Below are 11,364 nucleotides of genomic sequence, written 5' to 3'. Positions count from 1 at the left end.
CCGCCAAAAAGTATTTGTCGTCAAAAGTTTCTTTATAAGAATATTTGCGAACGATTTGATAGCTGGGACCTTTTGCGTAATTGCATCCAGTTAACTATCCAGCATCCAGATTCACACAAATTGTTCTTATATGCCTATTATAGGCGAAAGTAGGCCTACCTATAGGCTAGTTTATTATGACTACGATTTTACCTAAACCCAACATTGTCTATTAATTTATATGATGACTATGCTGAACGACTTATGAGAAGGCTATTGATTTGCAGCTCTCTGGAATCAATGTCCATGTGTGCGCAACGTGACAGATGGTGAGGAGAGCGCATCTCTGCAGCTTTTTCCCACGAGTCGCCTTTAGGAATTTAAATGCAGAAGCTCGAGGAAATGCTCCATTTTAATGTAGGAGTAGAAATTAGTAGTTCTGTCCATGAAGAGCCATGGGTGATAAGGCTACAGGTATTGCGTGATAGGATTGTTACACCATCAAATATAGCTTAGTGGGAATTCATATGTTTGCCACTTGCGCCAAATTACGCACTGAATGGGCGTATAACCGGTGGAGTCTACACAAATGTTTGGGAGAGATTTATCAAGGAATAGAAAAACGACATTAGATTATCGACGCTGAAAGGGCGCTAATTCTCTCGTGGTGTTTATATCGGGACGCTCGCGGGGCATGAATTGATGTAATTATGGGTTTGGGTTGTCTGAACCGCGCGCCAGATGGTCCGGTGCTTTTCCTAAAGCTCCAGTTGCTCGTGTTTGCTCTCTGAGCGCGAGTTTGAGGATGCTAATTCGACCGGATCAGGGATCTGGGGTTGTAAAACAGTATTATGCACGGGGGGAAAATTGTCCGCCCGCGTGACCCGCCGCAGGCCCATTCAGCTCGAGGGAGTCTTTTCAGAGAGATTCGCCACATGCGGGGTCCCTGATGGAACACACAATAGTGAGGGCGCGCAGAGGTCTTCTTCCTTCACTCAGTAAAGTGGATAATTTGGGATAGAGATATAGCCTAAACATTCACTCTCTATACCGTCTAATTCAACTCGTCAGAAATGCGGGTTGGTAGACAACTTATTCACAACCGTTGACTTTATTAATATGACTTGTGTAATTCTATCCAGAGAGCCTATACGTACGAATAGCCATCCCCATTAAGTTTGTTCAAGTATTCCATTGGAATCATGATACGTCCAGACATAAAATGCACGTCACCACAAATGGACGTGCCACTATTTGGAGCAACACCGAGCCTTATTGTTCATAACTTCAGTACACACTTCTACTTGAGTGATATCACACAGTTCTACCAAGGGCCTTTTGAGTTATAAGTCCTTGATCATATACTTGTAAGAATGTTGGCTTCATAGTGTACGAGTAGTCAAAAGGACACTGGCACACGCGTGTGTGAATTGAAGGAATACAATATGCGGGTGCCGAGGCACTCCTGGGTCAACCTTTTGGAGATGTTTAAAGTTCGCCCCTGAATAATTATCCTCTCCCCTATTGTAATGGCACACTTTAAGACTACGTGTTTTTGTGAAAGACGGGGTTGGTCCACCCGGCTCCTGGCATCAATGGTGCCTCTGTGTTGTGAGTGGACACCCCGCAGGCTGCGAAGGGGCAGCACTTGATTTAGGGAGGGGGGGTGAGAAGGAGGATGGTGGGGGAATGTTTTTGTGTGAGCTGAGGAAAAAGACGCAGTTTGGGTGCGGGGCGGGCTATGAGGGGCAGTCTGTTTACGGAGACGAGACACAGACGGCAAGAGCGCGCGACACAGCAGAGCGCACAGCCACACAAGCGGAGCTGCGCCTTTTCTCGCTCAGATTTCCACAGACACACACAGACAGCGTATGTGGATGTATGCAACAGATCCGTCTATGAGAACCATACTGCATTTGAGTTGGTGTTTTAGAGTTCAAATCACATCCGTAATAGAACGGTCTCCTCATCTGTCTTGGGGTTTCAAATCATCATCCTCCAGTCGATCTTGCGCGACTTTTCGCCGCCGACGTTGACTTAATGGGACGGATTTAACATGTCAGACTTTTAAGAAGGCATCTTTTCTTCATTCGAAACCTTGCTCCGTGGAACTGTGGCCCCTGCCCGGGTGCTGCTGAAGATGGGTGCGAAAATGAACACAACCAAATGGAATATATTTCCCACTGCACTATTGAAACTACTATTTTTGGTTGCCATTATGCAGGACGTTTCTGGTAAGACTTTGAAATATAAAGTTTATGAAGAGCAAAAAGTGGGCACAGTAATTGCAAGGCTAAAAGAGGATGTAGCGAGCATTCTGTCTAAATTACCGAATTCATTGTCTTTTCGATTCCGTGCTATGCAAAGGGGGAGCACTCCGTTTCTCTCAGTTCGGGAGGAGGACGGTGAGATCACCATTGGGACTAAGATTGATCGAGAAAAGCTTTGCGAGAAAAATCTCAATTGCTCCATTGAATTCGATGTTGTTACTCTGCCCACTGAATACCTCCAGCTTTTTCACGTCGAAGTGGAAGTCTTGGACATAAACGATAACTCCCCACACTTCTCCCGTGCCATCATCCCCATTGAGATCTCCGAGAGCGCGTCCGTGGGCACGCGCATCCCGCTGGACAGCGCCACAGACCCAGACGTGGGAGAAAACTCCCTGCACACATACTCCCTGACCCCTAATAACTTTTTCAAAATCGAAGTGAGGACGAGAACCGATGGCGCAAAATACGCAGAGCTGGTGGTGGTGAAGGAATTAGACCGGGAGGTGCAATCCAGCTACCAGTTTCAGCTAACGGCCTCGGACAACGGCGTCCCCCCGAAATCTGGCTCCACTCTGCTCAAGATAAGCATCTCCGACTCTAATGACAACAGCCCGGCTTTTGATGAGCAGGCGTATGTTATCAATCTACTGGAGAACTCACCACTCGGGACATTATTAATTGATTTGAACGCTACAGATCCGGATGAAGGCACTAACGGTAAAATAGTTTACTCCTTTAGCAGCCATGTCTCTCCCAAAATTTTGGAGACATTTAAAATGAACCCAGAGAACGGACATATCACTCTTATTAAAAAAGTGGACTACGAAGCCACCTCATCTTACGAACTGGACGTTCAGGCGCAAGATATGGGACCCAACGCTGTTGCAGGCCTATGCAAAATTGTGATTAAAGTGGTGGATGTTAACGACAACAAACCGGAGATCAACATCAACCTGATGACTCCCGGTAAAGAGGAGGTGGCCTACATTTCGGAGGGGGCGCCAGTCGACACCTTTATAGCGCTGGTGCGGGTTGACGACAGTGACGCAGGGCTCAACGGGGACGTGGTGTGTCGTTTGCATGGCCACGGTCACTTCCGACTGCAGAAGACCAACGAGAAGAACTACATGATCCTGACCAACGTGTCTCTGGACCGAGAGAAGAGGTCAGAGTACAGTCTGACGGTCATCGCTGAGGACAGGGGCTCTCCGAGTCTCTCCACCATCAAACACTTCACCGTGCAGGTGCTGGACGAGAACGACAACCCTCCCCGCTTCGAGAAGAGCCGCTACGAGGTGTTTAAGTCGGAGAACAACTCCCCCGGGGCCTACCTGATGACGGTGGTGGCGTCCGACCCTGACCTGGGCACCAACGGTCAGGTGACCTACACCGTGGTGGAGGCTCTGGTCCAGGGCAGCCCCATCTCCACCTACGTCACCATCGACCCGTCCAACGGCGCCGTCTACGCGCTGAGGAGCTTCGACCACGAGGACGTCAGCCGCATCACCTTCACCGTGCAGGCCCGCGACGGAGGGAACCCCGCCCTCTCCTCCAACGCCACCGTCCTCCTCACCGTGCTGGACGACAACGACAACCCGCCGGTCATCCAGTCCCCGGCCCTACGCAACCACACCGCCGACCTGGCCGTCTGGAAGCACGCCTCGGCCGGTCAGCTGGTTACCGTGGTCAAGGCCACCGACCGCGACTCGGGCACCAACGGCGAGCTGAGCTGCGCCATCGTCGGCGGCAACGAGGACGGCCTGTTCGTGATGGACGCGCGGCGGTGCGAGCTGCGGACCAACGGCAGCCTGGAGGCGGCACCCCGGGACGTGATGGAGATCAGGGTGGAGGTCCAGGACCGAGGGACCACCAGACTCTCCGCCGGGGCCCTGCTCCGACTCAGCCTGCAGGAGAACATGGACACCCTCCCCCCCATCCCTACGGGCCCCAGCCAGCCCCCGCTGGACCTCTCCCTCATCATCATCATCTCCCTGGGCGCCGTGTGCGCTCTGCTGCTGGTCGTCATGGTGATGTTCGCCACGGCGCGCTGCAACCGGGAGAAGAAGGGAGACCCGCGCCACTCGTACAACTGCAGGGTGGCGGAGAGCACCTACCAGAACCACCCCAAGAAGCCCTCCAGGCAGATCCACAAGGGAGACATCACCCTGGTGCCCACGGTGAACGGCACGCTGCCCGTACGAGCGCACCCCCGCTCGCCCTCCGCCTCGCCCGCCCCGGACAGGGGCACCATGGGAAGCCGGCAGAGCCACCACAGCCGCCAGTCACTCAACAGCCTGGTCACCATCTCCTCCAATCACGTGGCAGAGAACTTCGCCCTGGAACTGGCTCATGCCACGCCCCCTGTGGAGGTAAGAGAGAGAGAGTGTGTTTGTGTGTGTGTTTGATGGGGTGTGGGGGGATGTTACATTCCTGGTTTAAAGGTGGATTTGCTCAGAGCTCACTACAGTATTAGTACATGGTTCTATAAGTATGTTCTCTGCAGAAGTTGTTCTTAGAAGCCCTTTTAGAATAAGAAAGACCACCCTCTATCTACCTTTCCTAAAGAAGAATGATGTTTGAATCAATGTCAGTGCATCCTTATTCCATAACTTAGTCACTGAATTATCATTCTCATGATGGTTGTCGGTGTGTTATGTTTTTATATTCAGCGTTTGTTCTGAGTTCGTCCCTCACACATTGTTACGTTCAGCCCCTCCGTCCCATAATTCCCCTGGTCATCTCACGTTTCTAGAACACGTCTCGTCATGTCAATGTTCATCCATGTCTGTGTGTCCCTGCCTGTGTCTTCCATCAGTATTCATTTTTCCTTTTCATTTTTTCCCCCCTTTTTTCTTTTTTCTTTATTTCCTTTTTTTCTCCCTTTTTGTTTATTTTTTTTTCTTTTCGGATTGTAGCAAGTCTCACAGCTTCTGTCCATGCTTCATCAGGGCCAGTACCAGCCGAGACCCAGTTTCCGTGGCAACAAATACACCAGGAGCTACAGGTAAACCCAAACAGGGCCGGTTTAGATCTTTACAACACCTGGAAACCAACACACCTGAGGCTAACGATGAAACATAGATTTCGGAAACACAATAGATATTGCACAGTTCATTGGGACTCTCAGATTCCCAACATCAGTTTCCTATGTTTCATATAGGCCCACCTTATTATTATCTAGGCCCTAGGCCCTCATATGCTGTTCTAAGTAGGCTTACCACGTCATAGGAGAGAGAGGACTCACACTGTGACCTTAATAGCTTCATAAGAGCTCTCTGGACTTATAATTTTTTGCTATATGCTTAAGCCTTCAAGCGTTTAATGATATTATGTCAGGTTATCAGCCAATGTTGTTTTGATATGTTGGGGTTAAGGCTTAACATATAAAATACCCGTATTTCCTCTCTCCTTCCAGATATGCCTTGAACGACATGGATAAGTTCAGTCTGAAGGACAGCGGTCGTGGTGACAGCGAGGCTGGGGACAGTGATTACGAGGCGGGGCGAGAGTCTCCCATCGATCGGCTCCTGGGTGAGGCCTTTACTGAGCTATACCCCCCTGAAGGCCAGCACAGACCGCATGCAGGTATACACCCTCACCCCTCTCACCCTCCTCACCCATCCCTACACCCCGCCCCCACCCCCACCACCAGGCTTTTATCAGAGCTACACTCCAAAGGATGGCCAGCATGTCTCACCACCAGACAAGCCCTCCCCCACCCCCCACCCCCATCCCACACCTCTCACTCCCTAACATCCCTCAAAAGTTAATTCCTCTCCTTCCCACCTCATCCCACCCTTATGCTCCCCCCCCCCACACACACACACCTACACACACACTCAGTCATAGACACACACACATAGACACACCTAGACACACACACACACACACACACACTTACACACACACTCACTCATAGACACACACACATAGACACACCTAGACACACACACACACACATACACACACACACACACAAACTCATTCTCTCCTCATCCCTCAAACCTTTTTCATTGGCCATACCCTCACCTCTCACACTTCAAGCTTTCATTTCGCGCCCCTCCACATCATCCCCCCCCCCCCCCCCCCCACCCACACCCAGAGTCTCTCACAGCCTCACCAAGGCCCCAACCAATCACCTCTCAGTGCCGGAGGTGGCGGCCGGTACCAGGCCCCTCCCTCTACCCATCTGACCTGGGAGAGATACACTACTGAACTGCTTATCAGCAAAATGACTGAGATTGTGGAGAGAAAGAGGCCGAATTATCACCATTTTCTGATGGGAAAAAGCTCTCATCTACCAAACGCAATTATTTCAGAGTGCCAGGCAGGCAGGCAGGCAGGCGGGCGAGTAGGCAGGCAGGCAGGTGGTTAGAGTGGTCTTTGGGCTTTTTGAAGGGCTGTTTTCGTAAATCAGTCGGGTTAATCTTTCATTTTCCCCTTTTCATCAGCAGGGGACCCAATCTTTTGCCAACTGGGAGAGCTGTATTTCTTTATTTTCTTCTCCAATGCACCCAAATGCACTTTTCATCAGCCTCTAAGATGTATTATAAATGCTCCTTTCATGTTAATGAGAGCCTAATGAAGTCCCTGAATAGCATGCCTGAATAGTGAGCGATGTTTAATGAAGGCTTTAACTTGGCATATTTGATTTGTCTAATTTATTCTTCAGAGATTTTTCATCTTCATTTCAAGATTTTAATATTGAATAGTGCGACTTGAAAGGGAAAAATGCAAGCTCTTGAGCAGATTCTTTTGAATGGGTAATAGGCATTGATCTGAGTGAATTGTCCCAACATGTTAAATGCATGTGAAAGGTATCGCGCTCTGCCCATTTTTTCTCTCCTATGCTTTTTAATTAGGTTAGATTCCACAGAAAAAGCTCTCTTTGCATATTCTCTCTGGCTCTCTCCATACCCTGAATCATCAACCCAACATTTCAACTAAGTGTGTATGTATTTCAACTGTGTGTGTGTGTGTGTGTGTGTGTGTGTGTGTGTGTGTGTGTGTGTGATTGGCCACATGGTGCTACGTTCTCCTCTGTGATTGTAACCCTGACTGTTCTCTTTCTCTCTCTCTCTCTCTTCCTCTCTCTCTCTCTCTCTCTCTCTCTCTCTCTCTCTCTCTCTCTCTCTCTCTCTTCCTCTCTCTCTCTCTCTCTCTCTCTTCCTCTGTAGCCATGAGACTGTGTACTGAGGAGTGTCGTGTCCTGGGCCACTCTGACCAGTGCTGGATGCCCCCCCTGGCCTCCCCAGCTTCTTCCTCTGACTACCGCAGTAACCTCTTCATCCCTGGGGAGGACCCCCGCCAGCCCACCGACCCCCAGGAGCCCCCCCAGCCCAGCGACCCCGCCCAGCGCAACCAGAGCTTCTCCACCTTCGGCAAGGACGCCTGCGGAGGGGAGGGGGCTGAGGAGGGAGACTGCGGGGGAGACGGGGGAGAAGAGGGGGATGAGGAGGACCTCTGCGGGACCACCTCCCTGCTGTCGGAGATGAGCAGCGTATTCCAGAGGCTCCTCCCACCGTCGCTGGACTCCTACGCCCAGGTCAGCGAGAGCCAGAAGGGGGGTAACGGATGCGTAGGCGGGTCCATGGGAGGGTCGCTGGACAGGAGGAGGGGCCATCTGCCCGGGAAGCCCAGCGCTGCGGCCCACCAGCAGGGCGTGGCCGCCTGGGCCGCCAACACGCACTTCCAGAACCCTGGGAGCAGCATCGGACCGGCAGGGCACCCGGTTACCAATGGTTACCACACTCTCAAACCCAACACCAAACTCAACCCCCAGAACAACAACCAGGTCCCCAAAAACAGCCCCCAGAACAGCCACAGCCACCACCTCCACCACACTCCCAAGAACAGCCCCCTCCTCACAGCGCTGGTGAGCCCCACCATGGCGACCCCGTCCCCAGCCCCCATGGCCCCTGTGGCCGTCCCCATCCCCGGACCCTCCTGTAAGTGGCTGCCCGCCATGGAGGAGATCCCTGAGAACTTTGAGGAGGACGAGTTTGACTCGGTACTGGGACAGCTGGGACACCTGCAGGGGAAGAGGAGCGATAGTCGTCACGAACTGATGGACGCCAGCGAGCTGGTCGCCGAGATCAACAAACTGTTACAGGACGTCCGGCAGAGCTAGACGTCCTCGGGAAACGAACTGGTCCCGGAAACTAACTCAACCCCTTGAACTCTGACCTCCTACTTCCTGTCTCTGAGGAGTCCTGCCATGTTTACGGAGGCAGAGTAGAGGAGTCTGGGTAGGGAAAAAAGAGAACAAGAGACATAGACCTGCAATTGTCGTTAAAGTTGCATTTCTAACGTAAATGTGTTTTGTGAATGCTAAATATCCAAATAATGTTTGTATTTTCTTGTTTGGTACACAATGTACACAATGTGACTGTATTTATCTTTGTATTTTAAAAATACATTTGTATTCTTATATTTATAAAAAAACATATTGTACATAAACTTAATCAATCAGAATTCTATTTTTATATATTTGAATGCATGTTAAGTAAAAAAAAAAAGAAGAAGAAAGAAGAATCAAGATTTGACATGCAACTGAAAATCCACATATTTAAAAAAAAATGGTCTTTTGTATTGTGAAATGTTTTTTATTGTCACTATTATATGTATACATGAATATATTAATTATTGGACACAAGTCGTATTTGTGGGGACGTTGTGGGGGCTTGGGAAGAAACACAAATAAAAGTGAACACACATCATATACATAACTGACTTTGTCTCAATGGTTCATCCTGGACTCATATCTTTGCAACAAGTGAGTGGAAAATCAATGAACCGCACTATGAACTGTCTATGAATTATGCAATGGTCAAAGAAGGTAGAGAGAATTTCTATTGATTCCATAGATACCCTGTAAAAGATATAATAACATATAAAGCATACAGGTGTACATTGCTATCTTTCATGTGCTTTACCCTGCATGTGATTTCCCCTGTGGAGATGTCATGTCAAGTCAAGTCAAGTCAAGTCAAAGTGTATTGATCATATAGGCTACACAGGATACAACACATACATTGTGCAATGAAATACTCACTTTGCAAGCTTCCTCTCAACAGTGCAATATCAGCCTGACAATAAAACATAACGCATACGTATAAATAAGGCCATAAAGTGAGTAGTAAAATACAGTAATAAATAGCAGCAGTGATGGTAGTGTGTATAATTGTGTATGAGTGAAGTGTGTGTGTGTGTGTGTGTGTGTGTGTGTGTGTGTGGTGTGGGTGTGTGTGTGTGTGTGTGGGTGTGTGTGTGTGTGTGCGTGTGTGTGCGTGCGTGTGTGTGTTTACTTTAAACATTCCATTAGAATGTAGGCTGCCATTTCTGTTTGAATGTTTCATTCTCAGTGTACTTGCAATACAGAAACACAATTGCATAGAAAGAATGGACTTTGGAGAATGGAGATTCAGGTGTGGTATGATTCTATCACAATGTGGACAACCTTCACCTCTGGCTCCTTGGTTCGTGATGCAGGTTGTGTGGGCGAGAGAGTGAAAGAAAGAGAATAGAAATGCAGTGAATCGAACAACATATTCTGATAGAGGAGCATTGCAATGACGGTGTTGAGTTGTTAGATGCACACTGCTCACCACAAGCTCCCACTATTGGTCAAAATATCTCACTATACGTAACTCCTATTGGTCAAAGGATTATGGGTTAACTCCATTTTACTGTTCCAATGTACAGTATATCAACATAACAGTCACTTAGGGTGCTGCTGGGACACTATAGAAGCAGTTGTTCATGCTTCTAGGATATGTAGATGCCTTATAGTTGCTGAGTGACCCCTACAGGTTTGAAATGTGCATTGAAAACCAGTGTCTCTATCACTTAGTAGAACAACTGAAGTTGGTGCGTTTTTCTAAAGCATTAAGAGAATGGAGGCTAGGAGGTTTGAAACAGAGCAGAGCCCCCCCTAGAGGCTCGAATGGATTATTGCATGTACCTCATCAACCTTGAGAAACAATGACAAGCAGCTGGGCTGGATTTACCAAATGGGTTCTGCCTCACAGTCTAAACGAACCAAAGAAACTCAACCGTGTCGCCTCGACGAAACAAGGAAATTAATTTGCTCATTTAGTATGTCTAAATCAACGTAACGAAGCTAAGTATACAGTACGTATACACACACACCTGTGTGCCTATATATATGACCTGTTTGACTAGCGTTTACTTCCACCAGATGTATGCATTAACCAGCCAGCATACATCTCTTTCAACACATCTGGCGTTTTCACACCATCAGTCCTGTGGTTTCTCTTCTCTCCTCCTCCCCAGGCTTTTTCTCCTGTGCCGGAGTGAGACTGCATGCTGTGGTATTTTCACCTGTGAACCACTGACACAAATTGCCATTACGCCTGCGTTTGGACTTGCATCCATTTTGTGCCAGCTGAAAATAGAGCCCAGAGAGAGAGAGGCAGATAGTGGGGGAGAGAGAGAGGGAGGGAGAGAGACACAGAGAGGGAGAGAGACAGAGACACAGCGAGAGAGATTGAGAGAGAGAGAGAGAGAAAGAGAGAGAGAGACAGAGAAAGAGGGAGAGAGAGGGAGGGAGAGAGACACAGAGAGGGAGAGAGACAGAGACACAGCGAGAGAGATTGAGAGAGAGAGAGAGAAACAGAGAAAGAGAGAGAGAGGGAGGGAGAGAGACACAGAGAGGGAGAGAGACAGAGACACAGCGAGAGAGATTGAGAGAGAGAGAGAGAGAGAGAGAGAGAGATTGAGAGAGAGAGAGGGGAAAGCCAGAGGGTAGTGTTAGAACAACACAACGCACACCGGAGACTGTAAGAGGAAGCCAGTGTGTGTGAAGTCAGCCCTTTCTCCTCCATGCTGTTTTCCTCACCCCTGTGACTGCCTCCCCCTCCTCACCTTCTATCTCGCCTCTGCAGATCGCAGCGGCATCACACCTCTGTCTGCAGTCACTCATTCATCTCTAGGCAGTATTGTCAAGGCTATAAGCCCCTTAACAGATGTGGTGGGGGAGCTGTGTAGTGTGTGTGTGTGTGTGTGTGTGTGCCCGCACGTATGTGTGCACATGTGTGAGTGTGTCGTACTGCGACTCATACCTCTTTTTGTTTGGAGCGATTTTCATAAT

General features: G+C 49.1%; 1 protein-coding gene across 1 annotated transcript; it reads left to right on the top strand.

The window, feature by feature from the left end:
- Positions 1 to 2,119: 2,119 nt before the first annotated feature.
- On the top strand, positions 2,120 to 8,382 carry pcdh18b (protocadherin 18b; the record flags this gene model as incomplete). Its single annotated transcript, XM_080526504.1, has 4 exons — positions 2,120 to 4,621; positions 5,168 to 5,256; positions 5,668 to 5,837; positions 7,430 to 8,382. 4 exons carry the CDS (start codon positions 2,120 to 2,122, stop codon positions 8,380 to 8,382), a joined length of 3,714 nt encoding a protein of 1,237 aa, XP_080382630.1.
- Positions 8,383 to 11,364: the final 2,982 nt, after the last annotated feature.

This window comes from Nansenia antarctica (genome assembly GCF_963989245.1).
Source record: "Nansenia antarctica genome assembly, chromosome: 3".
NCBI lineage: Eukaryota > Metazoa > Chordata > Actinopteri > Argentiniformes > Microstomatidae > Nansenia > Nansenia antarctica.
The sequence above is the reverse complement of the archived record's forward strand: the minus strand, read 5'-3'. Positions and strand labels throughout refer to the sequence as shown.